Source organism: Engystomops pustulosus, chromosome 4 (assembly GCF_040894005.1).
Source record: "Engystomops pustulosus chromosome 4, aEngPut4.maternal, whole genome shotgun sequence".
In the NCBI taxonomy this organism is placed as follows: Eukaryota; Metazoa; Chordata; class Amphibia; order Anura; family Leptodactylidae; genus Engystomops; species Engystomops pustulosus.
In genome coordinates, this window is record NC_092414.1 from 129,601,625 (window position 1) to 129,626,369 (window position 24,745).

Here is a 24,745-nt window from a genome sequence, read left to right on the forward strand (position 1 = left end):
TATTTAACAGCAGCTATTTGGACATAAACCAAATGACTTACTGATTTCCTTGGAAAGGTTTTGTGTGTATGCTACGTGACCTGGACAAATGTCCAGCCTGTATGTGCCTAGGTCTCCTCATGCATTCCCCCTCCCTCTACTACCTTCTCAATGCACATGACAGGAAGTGTGGAGAGGGAGTTGGATAATTGTGGAGGAGGGGAGACTGACAAAGGCTTCTGCTGCCTCTCCGTCCAGGACCCACCACACACTGCTGCCAGGGAGCCAGGTAATGTAAAAATAACTATTATAAACTACTGAAATTATTCAGAATGCTGACATTCATTTCTAAAAGTAGCATAGGCTATTGGAAACTATCACCAGCTAAATATTACATTCCTGGTGACAGGTTCGCTTTAATATGTAATTGTAACCTTAATTTGCTGTCCTTAACAGTTTCTTATGTGGCTCAAATTTCCAAGAACACTTGTTATCTCCTCATTGCTGTGTGTAGTATCGTGTTAGCCTGGAAAAATCTGATGTAAATACTTTTGCATAAAAACTACAAAAGTGAAAAAAGGAATGATACCTTTATCGGTTAACCAGAAAAATTAAATTTGGTTCAAGCTTTCAGGGCACACAGGCCCCTTCATCAGGCATGGATACAAATGACGCACTAAGAGAAAAACACAACATTTTAGGAATCTTACAATAAGATAATTAGTAAATATGCTGGAGGTTATGCTACACAGGGAGAGGGGGGGGGGACTAGGATGGCAGGGGTCTGGAGTTAGTCTCTTGTGGGGATTGAAGCGAGTCCATGTAATGGGCCATAAACCCAGGTGCAATATTAACCCCTTAACGACTTGGCCTTTTTTAGTTTTTTCACTTCCATTTTTCACTCACCAACTTCAAAAATCTATAACTTTTTTATTTTTCCACATAAAGAGCTATGTTATGGCTTATTTTCTGCGTAACAAATTGCACTTCATAGTGACGGTATTTAATATTCCATGGCGTGTACTGGGAAGCGGGAAAAAAATTCCAAATGCAGTGAAAATGGTGAAAAACCACATTTGCAACGTTTTCTTGTGGGCTTGGATTTTACAGCTTTCACTCCCAAATGACATGTCTACTTTATACTTTGGGTTGGTACTATCACGTGGATACAAAATTTGTATAGGTTTTATGTTTTCATACATTTAAAAAAATTAAAACCTCCTGTACGGAGCTGTGGGTAGTGTCATTTTTTGCGAATTTTGATGGCGTTTTCATTGCTATAATTTTTGGGACTGTGCGACATTTTGATCACTTTTTATTAATTTTTAAATATTTTTCAAAATGGCAAAAAAAATGCCATTTTCGACTTTGGATGCTATTTTCCGTTACGGGGTTAAACGCAGTGAAAAAATGTTATTATATTTTGATAGATCAGGCATTTTGGGACGCGGCGATACCTAATGTGTTTATGATTTTAACTGTTTATTTATATTTATGTCAGTTCTAGGGAAAGGGGGGTGATTTGAATTTTTAGGCTTTTTTATTATAATTTTCTTTTTTTTAACTTTTTTTTTATTTTTACTTTTACTATTTTTCAGACTCCCTAGGGTACTCTAACCCTAGGTAGTCTGATTCATCCTATCATATACTGCCATACTACTGTATGGCAGTATATGTGGATTTTACTCCCCATACATTACAATGTGCAATTAGCACGCTGCAATGCATGGGTTAAAACGAAGTAGCCTCGGGTATTCGGAACACCCGAGGCTACCATGGCGACGGATCGCCGCTCCCCGTGACAAGATGGCGTCGCCCATCTCTTTGAAGCCGCGGGTGGTACCGGTAAGCCTCTGCTGCAATATGCAGCAAAGACTTACCGGCTATGGAGTGGGCTCGGCCTGCGAGCCCTCTCCATGCACCGGGACCCGGCGTGCGCCATACGGGAAGGAGTTAAGGCCCTGTGTCAGTGACTGGAAAGTCATCATCAGTTTGAACTCCCAGGTTTTCCTTTCTCTATTATCCTTAAAGTCTCCATTCAGTATTAGGACCTTCAAATCCTTCTCACTGTGGCCTGGACTAGAAAAGTGTTTTCCCACAGGTGTGTCCATCCCCTCACTTATGTTGTGTCTGTGAGAATTCATCCTGCTCTGAAGTTTTTGTTGAGTCTCCCCAATGTATATATTATGTTTGGGACACCTCATGCACAGTATCATGTACACAACATCGGCGGATCTACAGGAGAATGTGCCTGGGATTTTATACTCCTGTTGTGTGTTGGGGACGTGGACTGTGCTTGATGATAGAACATGAGCACAAGTCTTGCATCTTTTGTTGTGGCAGGGAAAAGTGCCCGTCTGTGTTGGTGGTGAGAGGGCACTTCTTACCAGGAGATTCCTCATGTTTGGTGGCTGTTTGTAGGCCAGGAGGGGAAGGTCCGGGAATGTGTCCTTTAGCCTGTTGTCCTTATGAAGAATGGCTTGGAGATTTGCTTCAATTTTCTTTAAAATCTTCATTTGGGGGTTGTACATGACTACCAGGGGTACTCTGCACTTGTCCTCTTTCTGTTGGTATTCCAGCAGGCTGCTCCTTGGGATCCTTGTAGCTCTGTGGATCTGTCTATCTATAACCAGGGGGTGATACCCCTGTTGTAAGAATGCTCTTAGTGATAGAAGGTGTTGTTCTCTATCCTCACACTCTGAGCAGATCCAGATGTATCTCAGAGCTTGGCTGTAGACAATAGAATTCTTGATATGTTTTGGATGAAAACTGTTCCACTTTAGGTACGCTGGACGACCTGTAGGTTTTTGATAAATTGTAGTTTGTATGCTGTTGTCATTAATGTATATGGTTGTGTCCAGGAAATGTACCTTAGATTTAGAGTAGCCCAGGGAGTTTTTTGGTAGGATGGAATTTGTTAAAACTTCTGTGGAAAGATAACAGTTCATCCTCAGATCCTGACCAGATAATAAACAGGTCATCAATATAGAGGAAGTATGAGGTTTAGTGGTGCAGGTTGTTAGAAACCCCATCTCTAGTTTGGCCATGAATAGGTTGGCATACTGTGGAGACTTTCTGCTTCCCATGGCACCTCCCATACACTGCAAGTAAATGTCCTCACCAAAGGAGAAAAAATTGTGATGCAGTACAAACCTGATAAGCTGTATGACATGAACTGGATAGAGGATAAACAAAAAAGTAAGTAGAAGAAAAAAAACATGATAAACAAAATAAGCAAGTATTAGAAAAAGGTAGGTTGTGAATTACACAACTGTTACATGTTTTAATAGTCATTATATATAAAAAAATATAGAATTTTAATGGCTATCCACATAATTTTTGCAAGTCTTCAGTTGCATTAAACATGATGACAGACATAAAAACATTTCTCATTAGATGTGAAGGTATATATTTGCTGGTAGAGATGATTCCTCTAGATATTTTGCACAAGCGCTGCATAGTGCCTGGGAAGAACGATGTTCTCAAGTTTAACATCCATGGTAGTCAAAACCTCACGAGAGATCATCAGTTGTGTTATGGGACCGACCCACTGCAGTGCACAAGCATGGCAGATGTATCCTCCTTTATCTTCACTTTTGTCACTCTGTACAGAAAAAAAATATAGATTTATACCCATTATTAAAAAAAACAAACCCAGCAATTGTAAATACTACCCTAACCTTTTATGCATCAGGACTGCATTAATATGTACTTTTAAATATACAGAAATAAGGCAGTAAGAGTCACTGCGGTAATAAACGGTTAACTTTCACCCAGGGTGTCTGCAATTGCTCCAGTTAATTATGCAAATATTAGACCTAAACACTAAATTGCAAGTTAATGTATTTAAAAAAAAATTCCTGCACACACTACACAAAAAAATTAGTGAATTTATCATCCCCATAACCCTCACACCCTTTTAATTTTCTCAGGTCACTTTATTGTAGCTTTAACACTACCAGAACACCTATAAATATGAGGAAACTAGTAGTAACTCAGTGGTCTGATATCTCGGACTGTTTTATCCATTACTGGCATAGATAACAAAGACTTGTCAAGAAAAAGCCAGAATTCTTATATAAATTTTATTGGAGCACTTATTAAAATTGTACACGAGAACAGACATCATACAGAAATACCAGCTTGTGCGGGAGGGATAACATAAACATATGGGGGACGTGGATATGGTCTAGTATATATACCAATAATTAGTAATTATTAACAGGCTGCAAGAAAACAAGATAAAAGCTTACAAATGTCATATACAGTAATACACAGGATGGAAGTTGTTTATGCCTTGACAAAGGCAGCGTGCCGAAACGCGCGTCGGGGTGCAGTCATCTGGGAGGACGTGTTAATTCTGATGCCAGGTAGTTACTGCTTCATACTGTTTATTTATATTGACAAATTGGTGATATATACAGGGTAGCTCCACTTAATATGCAGCCAGACATCGTATAGTCATAAACAACTTCCACCCTGTGTATTATATGATGTTTGTAAACTTTTATATTGTTTTCTGGCAGCCTGTTAATAATTACTAATTATTGGTGTATATACTAGACCATATCCATGTCCCCCAGATGATTGTTATCCCTCCAGCACAAGCTGGTATTTCTGTATAATGTCTGGTCCCGTGTACATTTTTAATGAATGTTCCATAAAATTTTTGTAAATTTAAACCGTAGAATTTTGGCTTTTTTCTTGATAGGTCTTTGTACTTTATTGTATCTGTAGCATTTGAGGACAATCCCTTGCAGGATTACCCCAGGTCAGCAGAAAGGCCATGACTGCTAGCACTTGAGGCCATATTATCATGTTTCAGAGACCCTACTTATTGGGGGAACAGAGAAACTGGGGGTCATTTACTAAGGGCCCGATTCGTGTTTTCCCGACGTGTTACCTGAATATTTCCGAGTTGCGCCGTTTTCCCCTGAATTGCCCCGGGATTTTGGCGCACGCGATCGGATTGTGGCGCATCGGTCCGGCATGCATGCGACGAAAATGGGGGGGGGGGGAGGCGTGGCCGAACGAAAACCCAACGGATTTGGAAAAACCGCCGCATTTAAAACAAAAAATGTGTGGCGGAGCTTGCAATTACCTTCACTCAGCCTGGCTCGGTGTATTCCAGTGCGTTCCGGGGAACTTCAGCGCAGCGCACCTGGTGGACGTCGAAGGAACTGCCTTAATAAATCCCGGCCGGACCCGTATCCAGCGCAGAGAACGCGCCGCTGGATCGTGAATGGACCGGGTAAGTAAATCTGCCCCATTATCACTGCTCTGAAACCATCTCATCTTGCCCTGTGACTGTAAACCACAGTTATATGAAGTTGCTGCCAATAATGACCATGTAAGGCACATCCACCATCAACAAAGACAAGGCAGGTCACATAATTTACCATAGAAAGCAAACCCTAACTAACGCAAGGTAACTGAGAACAGGAATAGAAAGAATTTTTAATCCTTCTACTCTGCAACCTGCCACCATCTTATCCATAGTTGAAGCCAGTTGTGGTGATATGGAAGCTTGTTTGAGCAATTTATGTGACATCACCAATAGTGACCTAGAGAAGTACATGTCCTAACATAACATGAATGCAGCAACTGCAAATAATTTAGATGATAAAAATCCTTACATAAGTGATTGGCAGCTTTCTCATAGTCAAGACTGACTGTTCTGGAATGGAATTCCTGCAATGTGGTAAAGCGCACAGTACTGGTCCATCTTTCAACATCTGACTTGTCAGCTCTGCTTGTAGAGAATACTCCTACAAAGAAGACATTAACGGGTTACCAAACTCTTAAAAACCAAACAATATACAGGCGGTCCCTGGGTGGTTCGGACGTCCGGCAGGTGACGTCACCAGTGATGGGGTAATATTGATTGTGGGGGCATGAATAAATTACAACTCTGTGGAGCCAATAGTCGCTCAGACTCATTAACATATTTTTATAAAGCGGATTTTGGAGTAATAGGGCAGTCCCTGAGATATTGAAAAACAGTGTCTTCCCCTGAACAAAGTAATGGGCAGTTAGGTGAGGACAGGATGTCCTTTAAGGCAAAGGAGGTATTGTTCTAGTAAAAGAAGCGGTCTTGAACATAATTTATTGACATTTTCTTGGAATCTAATGAGCTTTGTCAATGTAATGACCAGAGCATCAGTGATAACTTTTTAAGTGGTCAGCTAAAATGCCTGCTGCATATGAACATGCTTGGCCTGTGGACCCTTGTACAGTTCAGAGAAAAAAAATGATTCATGGAGCCACTTGCAGCCCGTTTATCAGCAGTGCTGGCATGTCATATTTCTCCTCCTTATAATGTGAACAATGAAGTGAATGGCTCCCAAAAGAACATGTTTTTAAGTTAAAGCCGTAATCCTAACATATCATGTGAATACAGATCTCACAATGGCTTTATTAGTGGACAGACAGCATAGGAAATCATGCAGAATTATCATTTTATTTTAAGATCTGAAAATAGGACACAGACTTTAATAAGATTTATATTAAAAAAAATGCACTTCTATATAATCAGAACGGGAACCTCTGTACCAAAGTTTACCCTTACACTAGTTTTTATTTCTATTCCGCACCTTTAGTTTGGACATGAATATTTTAGTGCTTTTTTTACCGTGCACAAATTACATTGTAGGAGTGTATTCAATAGTTTTATATATATTTTATATACACACACAGTCAATGAAAAGTACAGAAAACCAAGTACACTCCATGAATTAATAGTTTTATAAAACCATCTTGTAGCCATTGTTCTCTGTAGGAATCTTGATTCACAGTTCTTTACAAACTGTACTCCTTTATTCAAGGCATTTTATAGAAATCAAAACAAAGGGAAGGTTCGATGTAGAATTTTTTCAAATCTTGTCATTGTTCATTTAGCTATAATTTACACATTTGCCCACGATAAAAGGAGAGAATGCAGCCCATAAAAGGCACGATACATGCCCCAATATAGGTGTACTTCTTGTCCAGATCTTTCAGTAAATGGATATCCTTCAATAATTATACTTACTCCAGCTAAGGTCAAGATATTCTCTACCGACTTTGTCATGATGAGGTGTTTCTTGGCACGGGTTACTGCCACATACAGCAAATTCCATTCATCTGCTACTGAAGCTGTAGAAATTAGCATGGAAACGGAAAAACAAATTAAGAAATACCAGCGCGAGAAAAAGAATATATTTAACAATTAAAAAATGGTATGCTTGCCTGGCAACAAAGAGTAGAACACTGTCACTATAACTAACATGCAGATAGGCACCTAAATAGAAAAACACATGTATATACATCTAAGAGACAATTTCCAATATTCAGAAATAGAGCAGGGTGGGGTCTACATTCAGCAATTAATAACTGCCATAGAGAGGTTCAGCGGGGTAAAATAAACTAAGAACTCCTCTATCAACTACTTTCAGTACAAGTATCTCAACATAATCTATTGCAAGTTAAATATGTACCAGTAAATGTGCTCTACATACAGAAATCCGCAACATGCATGCACACGACCATTATTGTGGCTGTAATCTGGCTGCAACAGATTATGGTCACAATAGAGATCTATGGCACCTAGTCCCGATGCGAGCACCGTGACCTGCAGCCCTATCTTTTGGTGGATTGGAGCCATGGCCCCTATGTTTTCTATGGAGAGGGGAAGGGTGAGGAGCGCTCCCCCCTCCACTGTTTTACAACTGCCCGTGTGTTTGGTTGCAATCCGGCCCACGGTCGCGTGAATGTAGCCATTAGTCGTCTCACATAACAGCACAGTTTCTGTGCTCTTTAGCTTATGTAAAATCTAATAAAGCAGCAAAAAAAGAGTGCCATTCTAAAAGTTTTGCTGCGTAAATCCAAAAGCATTTTACACTCCCCTACGAACTATAAAAAGATAATCTAATTCTACGTTTAATTCCTATACAGGCGCTCCCCTACTTAAGGACACCCGACTTACAGATGACCCATAGTTAAAGACAGACCTCTCTGCCCACTGTGACCTCTGGTGAAGCTCTCTAGATGCTTTAGTATAGTCCCAGACTGCAATTATCAGCTGTAAGGTGTCTGTAATGAAGCTTTATTAATAATCCATGGTCCCATTACAGCAAAAAAATTGGAAACTCCAATTGTCACTGGGGCAAAAAAAAAACATTTTTGTCTGGATCTACCATTATAAAATATACAGTTTCGACTTCCATACAAATTCAACTTAAGAACAAACCTACGGACCCTATCTTGTATGTAACCCCGGGTTACATACAAGATAGGGTCTGTAGGTTTGTTCTTAAGTTGAATTTGTATGTAAGTCGGAACTGTATATTTTATCATTGTAATCCCATCCAGAACTTTTTAGGTCTCTGTGACAATTGGATTTTAAAAATTTTGGGTTGTCATAAGAATCAGGATTGACAATAAAGCTTCATTGTAGACACCTGTGATAACTGTTACAGCTGTTTATTATAGCCTAGGACTAAAGTACAGTAAATTACCAATATCCAGTTGTCCGTTTGTAACTAGGGGTCGTATGTAAGTCAAGTGTTTTTTTTTGTTTTGTTTTGTTTTTTAAAGTTTAAATAGTGTCTACCTGCTTGTAGTATTTTTTTTATCCTTTTTTTAAAATTTATTTTACTGAATGCTCGATTACATATATAACATACAAAAAGGAGCAACAAATATCCATAATATAATAATATCATATAAAAGCTCCATACAATTAAGAGCTTCTAAAACAATATCATAACATTATAGCATAACAAAACCATCTGCCCCCCCCTCCCTAAGTCGAGTGTTAAGTAGGGGACCGCCTGTACTTAATTTGTCTATATAGAGATGTTGGGTGCATCATCCTCACCTTTACTGGTGTAATTAGCTTCCTTTCGCCATTGTGCATATGTACAGTAGGTGGGGACTAGTCTGACAGGACAACCGACGTTGCTGACATGGTGCATTGTGCAATGCCCAAACCCTGTGACGTGTCCAGAAATTTGGTCATGTATCAATACCAATGCACACCTATGAGTAGAAGGTCTGGGTCCCAAATAGTGATGCAATAGTAATATATCCCTCTCTATCTATCCTTTCAACATCTCTGAATTCACTGTGGGCATGCAGTGATAGATACCCACTACAGAAGGGCATGATCCAGACGTGCTATACTGGTATCATCCATTTGTAACATGTCTTTTATTATGTGTTAATAAAGGTTTGCATCATAATAGATTAATGAGAACTTTGACTCTGAGGAATCATATTTTGCCAGTTCAAACCAAAAAATACCAAAGTAATGTGAAAATGAGCAGAGGAGGTTACTTTGTGTGAGATGGGTGAGAATTCACATAAAAGAAAATATTCTAGAAAAAGATATTCCATACCGTTCCTGAGGTTGTTATTTAATTGATCTCAGCATAGAGAAAAGTAAATAGCAGGTAGAAGATCTTAGCATTAAGTAGGATTCTTACTCACCCAATGAGATTTGAAGCCTTTCTAAGTTGTGTCTGGCAAAGGGAACTTTTATAAAGTCATCTGTAACTTCCACAGTATCAAACTCCATTCCTTTAGCTTTATGTACCGTTCCTAAAATGTAATCTGTAAGAGAATTTGAGTAGCGCCGTGTTAACACGAAACATAAAAAGGTTGTCATGCACAAGAAGAATATATCTTTTTGTATCTTTGTACTTTATAAAAACTGTTGCCTAACTCTGCACTAAGAAAAAAATAACTACCTGTAATATTCCAATTTACTCGATTTAGCTATCTGCACAGCTAGTAAGGTTTTACCTTCTTTCTCCTTCCATCTAGCTTCCTCTGCGCTCAAAAATAACACCTCTACTTCATTCTTTGGTTCGGTGCGATCACGGTGATACCAAATTTATATAGGTTTTATTACGTTTTAATACATTTTCAAAAATTAAACGAATGTGTTTGAAAAATAAAAAATAACTTTCATTGACCCGACGTTTTCATTGCTACCATTTTGAGGACTGTGCGACATGTTGTTCACTTTTTATTACATTTTTTATGTCATGTAAAAAGGTGTAAAAGTAGCGTTTCTGACATTTGGGCGCCATTTCCCGTATTGGACGTCACCGCCGGCAATAACCGTTTTTATATTTTGATAGATTGGGCATTTTGGGACGCGGTGATACCCATTATGTTTGTGATTTTTACGGTTTATTATGTTTTATATCAGTTCTAGGGAAAGGTGTTTTTTTTAAAAAAAATATTTTATTACTTTTTTACATTTTTTTTACTTTTTTTTTTCACTATTTCTTAGACTCTCTAGGGTACATTAACCCTAGATGGTCCGATCGTTCCTACCATATTCTACAATGCTACTGTATTGCACCTCACCCTCTTGGGCTGGCCTTTGCTTCGATTTCAACAAAGGCCAATGTTTTTCAGTTTTTTTCCCCTAGCAACTATAGAAGAGTATCCTATGCTTCTCTATGCAGGTGAATGAAATGATCTAGAGTAACTGAATATCCATCCTACTTCTGAAGGAGAAGGAGCCGAAGTGTGGTATCCTTGTGTGGAAATGTGCCCATGCGAATTCCAGGTATGAGACACAATATTCCTAGCTGGGATAAGGTCAATTAAATGCCGCGGCAACTAAGGAATTAATGCCCGTGAACGGTGCCAGCCCCAATCCCAGGTGTTGACTGCAGGGGGAAGTTGAGCCAAACCTGGGGACCTGAACTGGCAAAGTTTTGCACCAACCCTAACTTTGTGGTTCGGGTCCTCTTAACACTAGTTATGACCCTTCTTCTGAGTTTACATTTTTTTCTATTTTCTCTATAGCCCTAGTTGAACCAAAATATGACAAAACTAAAATGGGTGTCTCATATTTAAACCGTGCTAGAAACCCAGAGAGCGGAGACAAAGCCTGGAAGGAAAATATGGAACAAAACTTTTCAATAAAATCTTGACACTCAAAACTGAGCAATCTAAATATGCTAGGGTAAACCAAAGACTTTGAAATCCCCTTCAGTATTTAAAGGGGTATTCCCATGAAGACAAGTTTCTTATATGTAATCAGCACAAATTAACACACTCTAATTCACTGTTATTAACAAAAAATGCAGCATTTCACAGATATCAGTCCAACCGGTCTCTATCAGTCCTGCTGTACACAATTTTAGTTGCCCCTAGACACGACCCAGTAACTTTTGACTTTGGGTCGGCCGCCATCTTGGATGAGATTGTGCAGATGAGATTTGTCTGTTTATGCGGTGTGGCTGTAGCCACGCCCCCTGCACGGAGCTCAGAGACACTCACTGATCACATCTTGCCAGGAGAGTGCGAGGCTGCAAACTACAAGGAGACAAGTGATCCGGGGGAAGTAGGCACATATCTGTGAGATGTAGCAGAGCCCAGAGTGTAACAGTGTAATGGTCCATCAGCCTCTGTGTAATAGGCATCTCATATCTGTCTCATCTCTCTCTGTGTCAGTGTGTTAGTAGAATGTCAGAAGCCAGATGAAAGTGCATATACACCTTGTACCCTGATAATGTAACCACATTGTCACCCCACAGAACTAGATGGATAATACAGTAATGTGTACGCTTAGAGAGGCCCTACCCACACCCTGGGATTTTACACTGAGGAACCAGAAGAGTGATAGGAACCAAAGCAGCAATAACACTGAGAAACATTGTAAAGTAAAGGGTTAAAATGATATATGTTGTGTTAACATCACTAGGGGATGGAAATGTGAGAATTTTCGTTCATGGGAAAACCCCTTTATTGTTTGTTATGTTCTTCTGTAACAAAAGAGCATAACTGAAACCTCAGGGAGAGGCCTTTTTTGGACCCAACAAACTCTTATATGTTATTTTCTGCATGTCAAAGTCTAGCTCCAAGGCTCATACCTGCATTTGCTGTTTCAGCTGTATGACACATTTGTATTTTCTTCACTAGCTCTGGTATTCTGTGATTGTATTTTTCAACAACAGCTATTTTGGCTTCCAGCTCTCTGTCTTCAGCACTTACTGCATATGTTTTTAATGCTGAAAACCCTTTATTTTTCCATGTTGCTATAAATCGATCTTTAATATCTAATTTTCCTATTGGAAAGAGGAAAAAAATAACTGTAAAAACATAGAATAGACATTATAAGACATAAACTAGATACTGCATTAAAGGTCTTCACAAAAAATAAATGACCCCAATGATGACCACGTCATTTTGGTTTTTTGGGTTTGAATTTTTCTCCCCCAGTCTTTAAAAATCCAAAACATTTACATTTTTCCGTTTCAGAGCTGCACAAGGGCTTGTTTTCTTCCTAACAAATTGTGCTTCCTAGTGACAGCATTTCCTATTTCATTCCAACGATTCCTTGTGGACACAGTTTTTTGGGCCTTTATTGTACGCTCCAAATGAAGCCTCTACTTTATTGCTTGGGTCAGTATGTTTGAAGCAATACAAAATTTATATAGGTTATATTATGCTTTAATACATTTTTAAATTTTAAACCCTTTATTTTGCCCTATTCTGGCACCAATAACATTTCCATACTTGGATGTACAGACCTGTGTAAGGTACCACTTTTTACAGGACGTGATGATCGCTAACATTTTGGGGACTGAAGGACTGTTCGAACACTTTTTATAAAATTTATAAAGTTGTAAAATGTGGTGATTCTGATATGTGGACACTATTTTTTCAGGACTTTTGGGACATGGTAAAAACCTAGCATTTATAAAATGTTTGTTGATTTTTATATCAGATCTCGAGAAAGGGGGGCTGATTTGAACTACTTTTAAGAACTACCTTTTAAAACTACTTATCATTCCTACCATGTACTGCAATAATACAGTATTGCAGCATATGGAGAATTGGCTATGGATCTACCACAGTGTGCCAGAGTATACAGATCCTGACGAGTGACAGGTCCTGGGGTCTCGCACAGACTTCAGGCTGCCATGGGAATGGATTGTCGCTCTCCCATGACATCACAGGGTGGGACGTTCCCATCCTAGATGTGCCTCCAGCAGCAGGTAAATGGTTAACACTCACAATTGGTGCCAGCACCGATCGCAAGTGTAAGCGGTAGGTGTTTGCTGCATAGAGCAGCCAACAACCACCATGTATGAAGAGGTCCCAGTCTGTAGGCCATCTTCATACATCCTTAACCCCTTAGTGACGCGCCCTGAAAAGGGATCTAGTGACCAGGCATTTTTATCAAGTTTTCATAAACGACGGTTTATTGGCCATAACTTTTTTTGCATGCTACCTTAAAATTTTGTCAAATTTTTGTCTGTCTGCCCACACAGACAGAAACTGCAGATCGAACACCGTCCCCCCTCCCCCATCACTTCACACTCCTCAGCAGGAAATGGCAGGTGAGAGAGACTCTCCAAGTCTTCAAGCTGTCCCCTCATGTGCTGTGCTGAAGGGATAGACAGGTATGAGATATATATGGGATAGATAGATATGGTGTGATTGGTCAGCAGCACTTGCTTGTGATGAGGTCACAGGAGGCAAGTCCTGCGCCTCCATTTTGCTAATTGTAGTTTTTTTGAGAGCTGGAAACCATAGTTGCCATGGGCCACAAAAGGTACTAAATGAGGACAGGGAGGCAAAATACTTTGAGGAATGATTCCCAGGGACAAAACAACTTTTTCTTTTTCTTGCTCCTTCAATCTCCTGCAGTGAACATGCGTTTACATCGGCATTTACATTGTCTTTTGAAATGCAGAACAACAGCTGAGCAGAGGATATTTTCCCAATTATATTGCTGTTAACATTTACTTTTTGTAAACAAGTAGTGTTGCAAACAAATTTTTGTAACATTGTGCTTTGTAAACTCGAATGGTAAAACAAGGTAATTAGACAGATCTGCTCTCCTCATCTGTTTGGTTCCAAAAGCAATGTAAACACCAGGTGTGAACGCAGCCTCAAAGATGAAGTTATGTAGACAGCCGCATACCTGCCACTGCTACAATTTACTGTTATCGCCTGCACTATTCATTTATGCAATTTTGTGGAATGTTTAGTAACATTTTTAATCTTTTTATACTCAAGAAACCGAAACTCGGCAAACATGGAATCATTACAGAAAGTCATCAGTCATAACTACTAATGATCTATCCTCAACACTTACGTCTCAGTCTCTCAGATTCTGGTTGAAGTAATACCCAAATATCATGAATTTTGCTCAGTCCAAAGTTCTCTGGTCCCTGAAACAGAAATAAAAAGTAACATTATTTAATGATTTAAGGGGTGTCCTTAAACATGTATACATTAAAACATAACATATAACCTTCCAGCATAGTGATATAAGTGTTAGAATTAACCAAAAGAGGAGGCTGTCGTTCACACCTAGCGTTTGAATTACATTATGAAATGCAATTCAAATGCTGCAGAAAGGGGCTTTGCCTGAATGCAGATGCATTTCTACTAAAACATTTGCAATTGGCAACAAGCCAATATATCAATCTATCTATCACTGAAAACTGGAGTCATTTGCATCTGAAATGCTGTGTGCCACATTTACTGAAGGTTTTAGACCACTTTTAGCCTGGTGCCACACGTAACGCTTCCATACAAACGCCGATGCGATCGGGCTACGGCCCGCCCCGGTGGGTGCGGCTTTGTCTGCTTTTGCAAACCGCCGGTGTTTTGCGTTCATTTTATGCAAAACACTGGCGGCTCTTTCCCGATCGCAGGCGTTTCCATAGAAACTCCGATGTGATCGGGCTGCGGCCCACCCCGGTGGGTGCGGCTTTGTCTACGTTTGCGTTTTCAAACGCAGACAAAGCGGAACGTGTGACACCAGCCTTAGGGTGATGTCACACAGTGCATTCTTGGACTGTTTTTTAAATGGACCGAAAACATATTAGTTTTTAAATGTTTACCATGTGTTTGGCTGGTTTGAACCTATTTATCTTAATTTCTAGAAGTATAGGCCAGTGTTAAACGGATTAAAACCAGTCAAACACATGGTAAACATACACTCACCGGCCACTTTATTAGGTACACCATGCTAGTAACGGGTTGGACCCCCTTTTGCCTTCAGAACTGCCTCAATTCTTCGTGGCATAGATTCAACAAGGTGTCTGTAATGAAGCTTTATTGATAATCCTTGGTCCCATTACAGCAAAAAATGCTTAAACTCCAAATGTCACTGGTGCCAAATTTTTTATTTTTTTTTGTCTGGATCTACAATTATAAAATATACAGTTTTGACTTGCATACAAATTCAACTTAAGAACAAACCTCCGGACCCTATCTTGTACGTAACCCGGGGACTGCCTGTAGTGGCTGTGGTATCTAGTTGAAAGCGTTCATTCCTGTGTCCTGCTGGCTTTCAGTGGATGGAGATAGCTGCACAGTCAATACTCAGTGCGCGCCCCCTCTGTCGTAACCACTTCTACACTCACCGGCCACTTTATTAGGTACACCATGCTAGTAACGGGTTGGACCCCCTTTTGCCTTAACAACTACCTCAATTCTTCGTGGCATAGATTCAACAAGGTGCTGGAAGCATTCCTCAGAGATTTTGGTCCATATTGACATGATGGCATCACACAGTTGCCGCAGATTTGTCGGCTGCACATCCATGATGCGAATCTCCCGTTCCACCACATCCCAAAGATGCTCTATTGGATTGAGATCTGGTGACTGTGGAGGCCATTTGAGTACAGTGAATTCATTGTCATGTTCAAGAAACCAGTCTGAGATGATTCCAGCTTTATGACATGGCGCATTATCCTGCTGAAAGTAGCCATCAGATGTTGGGTACATTGTGGTCATAAAGGGATGGACATGGTCAGCAACAATACTCAGGTAGGCTGTGGCGTTGCAACGATGCTCAATTGGTACCAAGGGGCCCAAAGAGTGCCAAGAAAATATTCCCTACACCATGACACCACCACCACCAGCCTGAACCGTTGATACAAGGCAAGATGGATCCATGCTTTCATGTTGTTGACGCCAAATTCTGACCCTACCATCCGAATGTCGCAGCAGAAATCGAGACTCATCAGACCAGGCAACGTTTTTCCAATCTTCTACTGTCCAATTTTGATGAGCTTGTGCAAATTGTAGCCTCAGTTTCCTGTTCTTAGCTGAAAGGAGTGGCACCCGGTGTGGTCTTATGCTGCTGTAGACCATCTGCCTCAAAGTTCGACGTACTGTGCATTTAGAGATGCTCTTCTGCCTACCTTGGTTGTAACGGGTGGCGATTTGAGTCACTGTTGCCTTTCTATCAGCTCGAACAAGTCTGCCCATTCTCCTCTGACCTCTGGCATCAACAAGGCATTTCCGCCCACAGAACTGCCGCTCACTGGATGTTTTTTCTTTGTCGGACCATTCTCTGTAAACCCTAGAGATGGTTGTGCGTGAAAATCCCAGTAGATCAGCAGTTTCTGAAATACTCAGACCAGCCCTTCTGGCACCAACAACTATGCCACGTTCAAAGGCACTCAAATCACCTTTCTTCCCCATACTGGTTTGAACTGCAGGAGATTGTCTTGACCATGTCTACATGCCTAAATGCACTGAGTTGCCGCCATGTGATTGGCTGATTAGAAATTAAGTGTTAACGAGCAGTTGGACAGGTGTACCTAATAAAGTGGCCGGTGAGTGTACAAACATTTGAGTCCCAATAAAAATGGTCCAAAAACTGCCCAAGAACACAGTATCCTAACCCTTGGGCCGAAAAAGTTATTTTATGCACATTCGTTTAATTTTTTAAAATGTATTAAAACACAATAAAACTTGTATAAATTTGGTATCACCGCGATCGTACCGAACAAAAGAATAAAGTAGAGTTGTTATTTGGAGCGCCGAGTGAAAGTCGTAAAAACTGAGCCCACAAGAACGTGACACACACACACTTTTAAAAAAAATTTCAATTTTTTTCCTGCTTCCCAGTACACGGATTTGTTACGCACAAAATAAGCCCTCAAACAGCTCTGTACACAGAAAAATAGTTATGGATTTTTGAAGATGGAAAGCGAGAAATGAGCGAAAATACCCTGCATCCTTAAGGGGTTAAAAATGCCGTTTTTAAACGGACTAAAAACGCCACGTGTGGCATCACCCTTAGTCTCAGCATGGGTCTATGCGTAAGGGTAATGACACGCGTCCCGTTTTTTGCCCTTTTAACCCCTTCCCGACGCAGCCCTTTTTTGCTTTTGCGTTTTCATTTTTCCCTCCCCACATTCAAATATCTATAACTTTTTTACTTTTCCATGTACAAAGCGGTTGTGTTATTTTCTGCTTAACAAATGACACTTCAAAATGGTGGTATATAATATTCCATGCCGTGTACTGGGAAGTGGGAAAAAAATTCCAAATGCAGTGAAATTGGTAAAAAAAAAACCACATTTGTGCCGTATTCTTGTTGGCTTGGATTTTACTGTCGGTACGATTACAGGGATACCAAATTTGTGTAGGTTTTGTAATGTTTTCATAGATTTACAAAAATTAAAACCTCCGGAACAAAAAAATTTTGGAGGATTTTGCCATCTTCTGGCACTAATAACTTTTTTATACTTTGGTGTACAGAGCTTTGGGAGGTGTCGTTTTTGCGGCTTTTGATGACGTTTACAATGTTATCATTTTTAGGACTGTAAGACCTTTTGATCACTTTTTATAGAATCTTTAATTTTTTTTAAATGGCAAAAGAGTGGGCTCCATTTTCCGCTACGGGGTTAAACGCAGTGAAAAAACGTTATTATATTTTGATCGGGCATTTTCGGACGCGTGGATACCTAATGTGTTTATGATATTTACAGTTACTGTTATATTTATATCAGTTCTAGGGAAATGGGGGTGATTTGAGTTTTTAGGCTTTTTTTTTAACTTTTAAAAAAATCTTTTTTACTATTTTTCAGACTCCCTAGGGTACTTTAAACCCTCGGTTTTCTGTACGATCCTATAATATACTGCCATACTACTTCCTTTTGGGGGGGGGGGGTCTTTCCCCAATGACCGCCTCCCGCTCGCCGTCTTCAGGGGGCGCCAATTGTCTCTGATGCCATCTTTAAGGCACAGTGTCAGCCTATGCATGTGGTACATAGGGGCCGCTGCTGACATCAGAGTGCGGCGGCAAGGCCGTGCACACAGAACTGTCGTGGACCTGGCCCCGGCATGAAGAGAGAAGAGGCGCTACCCAGGGAGCAGTCGCGGACCTGCCATGAACATGATAATCGATGCCCGGGCCGATTGAATGGTGAGTACTGAGTTTATTTTTTTCATATACCCGAGTATAAGCTGAGTGGGGAATTTTCAGCACAAAAATTCTACTGAAAGACTCGGCTTATACTCAAGTATATACAGTATTTAATGCCACAAAAAATACAATAAAAAGTGATAAAAACCATATGTACTCCAGGATGATACTGTTGCAAAGTACAACAACGTCTTATTGCGCTATGGGGTTAAAAATGTCAATTTGGCATAAAAGAAGGATGTACCAAAAAAACAAAACACAAGAAGACCAGTAATTCACAGAAGTTGACAGTGTTAAAATTTATTTGGAATGAGATCTTACTGCTTACCCCTATTATGTGAATCACTGAGGGATTTTCTCTATCAGTGACGCTCACAGCCTGGTCAAAGACACATGCATTGGTTCTAGATAAGATGGCTACCTTCGTTTGGAAGTGCTGACGAACAGTCCCTGTAATACACAAACAATATAAAACCTGCAAAACAATTGATTAGTGACATGCTGGAGTCTTAACTGTGTAAAATAGTGGAGAAATAGTTAGAGGAATTGCCCACTTTCAGCAAATAATTTAGACGATTTGTGTAAGGAAGAGTTATACAATTTTTCAATGTACTTTCTGTATTAAATCTTGATGGTTTTCTGGAACTCTGCTTGTTGTCATTCTATAGGAAGTTCTTATGTTTACTTCCAGTGAATAGAGATCTGTCCATGGTCATGTGATGTCACACAGGTCTACAACTTGTAATATCACACAGCTCTAATTACTCTCTGTGATGCCAACAAGCCATACACCTGTGTGACATCACATGGCTATGTACAGATTTCTATCCAGCAGAAGTAAATATAGAAGCATACTATTGCAGGACAGGAAGCAGAAATCTAGAAAACTGTGAGAAATCGATACAGAAAGTATATTGGAAAATTGTATAACTATTCCTTACACAAACAATATCAATTATTTGTCGAAAGTGGACAACCCCTTTAAAGGACATCTACCATGAGTTTACTGTTGGTAGATGTGTCCTAATAAGAAGCTCGTTCCTCAGGACTTAAGGAGTTATAAAAGTTATGCTAATTACCATGGGGCATTCAGGCTACGAACGCCTCAGGGAGCCTTGTATGTTAACCCGTTACCGACATGTGACGTACTATTACATCATATGCCAACTGTGGGTGCATGGAGAGGGCTGGCTGAGCCCTCTTCATACAAGGTGGGCGTTTGCTGCATATTGCAATAAACACCCATCGGTAACACCAGTGGTCGTGCGTGTGTTAAAACATCTAAATGCCGCGGGAGGCATTTAAATCCTGGTGTGGCCTTGGCGCTGCCATCTTGGATTCCATTGCCGCCCCCTGTGAAGTGACTGGGGTGTGGTGATTGGTTGCCATGAAAGCCTCGGGTCTTACAGAAATCCGAGGTTGTCTTGTTTTTTTTTTCTATTGAGTCCAGGCAGAAAAACGGGTGACAAAGGTATCAGGCCCCATTGGCCACAAGGGCACATTTAGGGCTCTAAGAGGTAGAAGGGGAAAAGTTAAATCTACAGTTAACTAAGAATGAGGCAATAGCGAGAACGAGGGTAAGAGGAAAGCATGGGGGGGGGGGGTATAGTGTAGGAGGGATGTAGGGGGTGGGAAAACCAGGGGAGAAGGGGAGGCAGAGCACTGTCAAATGAGATGGAGAGTAACTCCAGAGTTAAAGCAGAGGCTGTCTTGTTTTAACCTATTCATTACAATGTGTGATTTGCACATTGTAATGAATGATGACGAAAATCCTCATATACTGCCATACAGTAGTATGGCAGTATATGGTAGGATCAGACAACCTAGGGTTAACGTACCCTAGGGCAGTGATGGCGAACCTTTTAGAGCCTGAGTGCCCAAATGTTAACCAAAAGCCACTTATTTATTGCAAAGTGCCAGCACAGAAACTTATTTCTCCTTGTTCTTTGACAACTTTCAATCGTTCAGCCTCCTAAAGACACCAACACAGTTGAAAGGAGGAGGGTAAATTCCCCTATCATTGTAGGAAGATTCTGTAGGAAGATTCTTTGAGTTCTGTCAGGTGAACTTCATGCTTGGGTGATAGCCTGGGTGCCCACAGAAAGGGCTCCGGGTGCCGCCTCTGGCACCTGTGCCATAGGTTCGCCACCACTGCCCTAGGGGGTCTGAAAATTAGTAAAATAAAAACCCCAAAAACTAAAAATTCAAATCACCACCCTTTCCCAAGAACTGATATAAACAAACAATAAAAATCAAACATGTTAGTTATCTCCGTGTCCCAAATTGTCCGATCTATTAAAATATAATAAGGGTTATTCACTGTGTTTAACACACTTAGCCCCGGCTCTTATATTTTATTCAGCAGTTAGAGAGCCAGCTAAACTGAATGATAGACCAATAAAAGAAAAGAAAGTGTGTGAGATACATATGTGAGTTTGGGCAGAGCAATACAATTGTGAATGGGCAAGAAATAAGTGCTGGAACATATCCCGCTGTGAATCTAATCTGTGATGTATACATGTGGAATGGTTACAGTGGTACAAGCATCTGATTAACACAACGAGTGAAGACAGTCACTTTGTATCAATTCTGACAATTGCGAGTAACCATTCACCAGTGACATCTAGAGCTTAAACCATGTATTGCTGCTCACCCTATCTATAGTGAAGGGATACATTGGATGATGCTAATTAAATACAGTGAAGGGATACATTGTATTAAATAATAATATCAGCACTCTATCAACTCCCGGAAATAAAATTACAATTGAACAATAAACTAGCATCTCACACAACACTTCATACACATTCAGATAACTTTAATAGAAAATCCTATACTTCTGGCTCTACTTACTGTAGATTTTAAATTTTTTGTGTGCAGTGGTATTTTCACAAACCGTTTTTAATACATAGAAATAAAGATATTTGATTTTGTTTCAACTTTTCTGACCAATGGTTCTTAGTAAGGACGCTTTTAGGCCTTTTTTTGTGATATTTAACACTGTAGCGCACAATTTCTAAAATACCACTTTTTTGCATTGTGAAGCACAGTGTAATCTACCACTGACATCCCCTTGTAACACCTGCGGTCGGAGTGAGCTCTGAAAACTCCTTTAAATGATGAGGCCGTTTGTTGCTATGGCAAACCTGGGGGTCTGACCCTAGGGCTGTTCATAGTAAATGCCTATAAGGTTCTGTCGCAGACAGGACCTTACAGCAGGGAGTCGGCCTATGCATCAGCATAGGCTGACAGTGCCAATACCATGCAAAAAATCAGGGTATTATAATGAATTGCTTGTTCATGTCCCATATTTATAATTCTCCTCTGTAGGGTTTCAATGACTTGCTCTGAAAAACCTTTTTTAGTCCATATTTACCTCTTAAGAGCCAAGCTGTCAGATGAAGCCTGCTGTTCGATGGATGAAAGGCTGGTCACTGTTAAAGGAGCTTCGGAATATTGGGAGGATCCAAGGGTCTTCTATTGATAGTTCTTTGAGGACTGAGAACCACGCCCTCCTCGGCCAGAATGGAGCTATTAAGATCTCACCTCATTTTCCTCAACACTCTGGGTAGCAGTATTAGTGGGGGAAAGACATGTCAGCTGAAAATTCCACCGAATTGAAAGTGCATTCAGAGCCCAAGGCCCATCTTGCTGATTTAGGGAGCAGAACCCTGACTTGAGTGTTGAGTCGGGAAGCAAACAAATCCACTTGTGGATTTCCCCATAGCCTTGTTATTTAAAAAAAAAAAAATCTCTGTTGAGGCACCATTCTCCCTGCTTCAGCTTGGTAAGACTTAGGAACAGTTTTACGGCCCTCTTATATGAACTGCTGATATGGAGTTCAGAAGTCTCTCTGCTAGGCAGAAGATGCTGAAAGTTAAAAACATCAATTCTGGACTTTTAGTACCTCCCTGATGAGTAAGGTATGCTACTGTAGTGGCATTATCCGAGATGATTTTTACATCTGTCGTAGATAGACCATGAAGGGCTGCCTTCGAAGGCTTCTTGCACTGCTGCTATCTCTATAAAGTTTGAGGATCTAATTGCCATGGAGTTAGGCCATGCCCCCAGAAACACCTGGTTATTGACGTGAGCGCCCCAACCCCTTGAGCTAGCATCAGTGGTAAGGAAAATAGGGTCCTCCCGCTTCGAGGCTAGACCCCTACATAGATTTTCACTTCAGGCAAAAAAATCTTTTACCTAGATTATCTTTATTACCATCCAGCATATTAAGCTGAAGCTGTCGCGAATGGAGTTGTACCCATGGTACTGCCGGGATAGCTGATACAAAGAGGCCCAGTACTGACATTACATTACATATAGAGGGAAGATCTTTATTTAGTAGATTAACCACCATCACCCTGAACCTTCTGTACTTTGCCCAGCAGAAATCCTTTCTTCCTCAGGAAAGAGTCCAAACCTAATGCCTAAAAATATTTTTGACTGGGAAGGCACAAGAGATGACTTTTTTTAAATTCACTAACCAGCCCAATTGATGTAGAATCTTCCGAACCCTCAGTAATTGGGATAACACTAATTCTTTAGAACCCCCTACCAACAAAAAATCATCTAGATAAACAAACAAACAAACCCTGTAACCGTATGAAAGATGCCATTTCAGCTATTAATTTTGTAAATACTCTTGGAGCGATTGCAAGTCCAAAAGGCATGGCTCTGAACTATGTGTGTTAAAGGGGTATTCCAGGAATCAGTATAATTCATATACAAATGGGCACTCAAAATATAAGCTAATGTGTAATTAGTTGTTATTTAAAATTTTGCTCCCCTTAGCAGAAAATGCTCATGACATAGACTGTAATGAAGAATTAAAATGCTACTGGCCCTTTAATCAGTCCATTAATTTTCTCCGCGCGGTCCGTTGCAGAGCATACACAGGACAGAAGATGGCCGCTGGTCACATGTCCACATCACATGTCCTGCACCTGCCTGGACAGGTCATGTGATCACCACTATGTTTGGCTGTAGTTGGTTGGTTTCAGTGCATCCAGTATGGCCAGTGTTGTGGTGATGGCAGTTACACATCATTACTATGGTAACAGAGCAAGAAAATCTTTAACATCATCACTGGGAGAAGAGCATAAGAGGGAGGAGGAGTTACTGAGAACTAAAGGATCTTGGGACTTTTAGTTTTCAGTGGCGGCCATCTTTGTGATAACTCCACCTACTTTAGAGAGGCAATACATTTTGTAAATCATAAAATCAAACTATTTAAGCTCAGTTTTGTGACTAATGACATTGATTATTGTTGTGCTCATTTATTTAAATCATCATGGGTTTTTGTGTCAGATGTTCATATTCCCGGAATACCCCTTTAATGTACCCTTTAAGAACACTGCCACTTCAGTATTTCTGAAAAGAAAAATGAATGGGAACATGTTAATACACGTCTGATAAATCTATAGACTCCATGTAGCAACCTGAAAAAAAAAGCTAATTTATTGTGGATTTTATAGTCTCCATCTTAGACTTTTCAACTACAAAGAAATTAATTTAAGGGTTTTAACCCCTTAATGACTTGGCCTTTTTTAGTTTTTTCACTTCCATTTTTCACTCACCAACTTCAAAAATCTATAACTTTTTTTATTTTTCCACATAAAGAGCTGTGTTATGGCTTATTCTCTGAGTAACAAATTGCACTTCATAGTGACGGTATTTAATATTCCATGGCGTGTACTGGGAAGCGGGAAAAAAATTCCAAATGCAGTGAAAATGGTGAAAAACCACACGGATAGTGTACGGATAGTGTCATTTTTTGCAAATTTTGATGGTGTTTTCATTGCTATAATTTTCGGGACTGTGCGACCTTTTGATCACTTTTTATTAATTTTTATAATTAACAGCTTGTTCAGAGAAGACAAGGTGAGCGATACCACCAGTCTTGTCTCATGCCAACTGTAAAGCATCCTGCAACCATTCATGTGTCGGGTTGCTTCTCAGCCAAGGGAATCTGCTCTCTCAGTCTTGCCTAAAAACACATCCATAAATAAATAATGGTACCAGAATGTCAGAATAGAGATTTTGGGTCAATGGCCTGGAAACTCCTCAGATCTTTATCCCATTGAGAACTTGTGGTCAATCATCAAGAGATGGGTAGACAAACAAAAATCAACAAATTGTGACAAAATGCAAGCACTGATTGTACAAGAATGGACTGCTATCAGTCAGGATTTGGTCCAGAAGTTGATTGAGAGCTGCCAGGGAGAATTGCAGAGGTCCTGAAGAAGAAGGGTCAACCAACACTGCAAATATTGACTTGCTGCATTAACTCATTCTAACTGTCAATAAAAGCTTTTGTTACTCATAACATAATTGCACTTGTATTTCTGTATGTGATAAAAACATCTGACAAACACACATAAAAAACCAGAGGGCAACAGATCATGTGAAAATATAATATTTGTGTAATTCTCAAGACTTTTGACCATTACTGCATGCAAAAGAACTGGGCAGTTTAAAAACATACATATAGTGACTGGAGAACCCATTAAAGCTATAAACTGGTAGCGTCTTTAAAGGAACCTGTCACCAGGGACCACATTTTCACTAAAGACAGGTTACAGA

General features: G+C 40.1%; 2 protein-coding genes and 1 long non-coding RNA gene across 10 annotated transcripts in view; 2 read left to right on the forward strand and 1 right to left on the reverse strand.

The window, feature by feature from the left end:
- The window catches only part of ANKRD16 (ankyrin repeat domain 16), a 92,379-nt gene that overhangs the window by 1,301 nt on the left and 66,333 nt on the right, over positions 1-24,745 (forward strand). The gene's annotated exons all lie outside the window — the stretch shown is intronic.
- Positions 111-24,423, forward strand: LOC140127129 (uncharacterized). The gene is made up of 3 exons (XR_011854959.1): positions 111-268; positions 10,437-10,540; positions 24,025-24,423. It is a non-coding gene; the product is annotated as an uncharacterized lncRNA (long non-coding RNA).
- Positions 3,227-24,745, reverse strand: part of FBH1 (F-box DNA helicase 1) — a 49,137-nt gene continuing 27,618 nt past the window's right edge. For 6 of the 8 annotated variants that reach the window (XM_072147449.1, XM_072147446.1, XM_072147444.1 and 3 more), the window contains 7 exons: positions 18,492-18,613; positions 14,087-14,162; positions 11,853-12,047; positions 9,448-9,570; positions 7,005-7,113; positions 5,616-5,748; positions 3,227-3,583 (listed from right to left, as the gene is read on the reverse strand). In XM_072147449.1, coding sequence (XP_072003550.1) covers positions 3,413-3,583; positions 5,616-5,748; positions 7,005-7,113; positions 9,448-9,570; positions 11,853-12,047; positions 14,087-14,162; positions 18,492-18,613 — 929 coding nt within the window. In that variant the 3' untranslated portion in view covers positions 3,227-3,412. The remainder of the gene's footprint in view (positions 3,584-5,615; positions 5,749-7,004; positions 7,114-9,447; positions 9,571-11,852; positions 12,048-14,086; positions 14,163-18,491; positions 18,614-24,745) is intronic. The other 2 variants (XM_072147451.1, XM_072147445.1) reach the window with 1 other exon arrangement.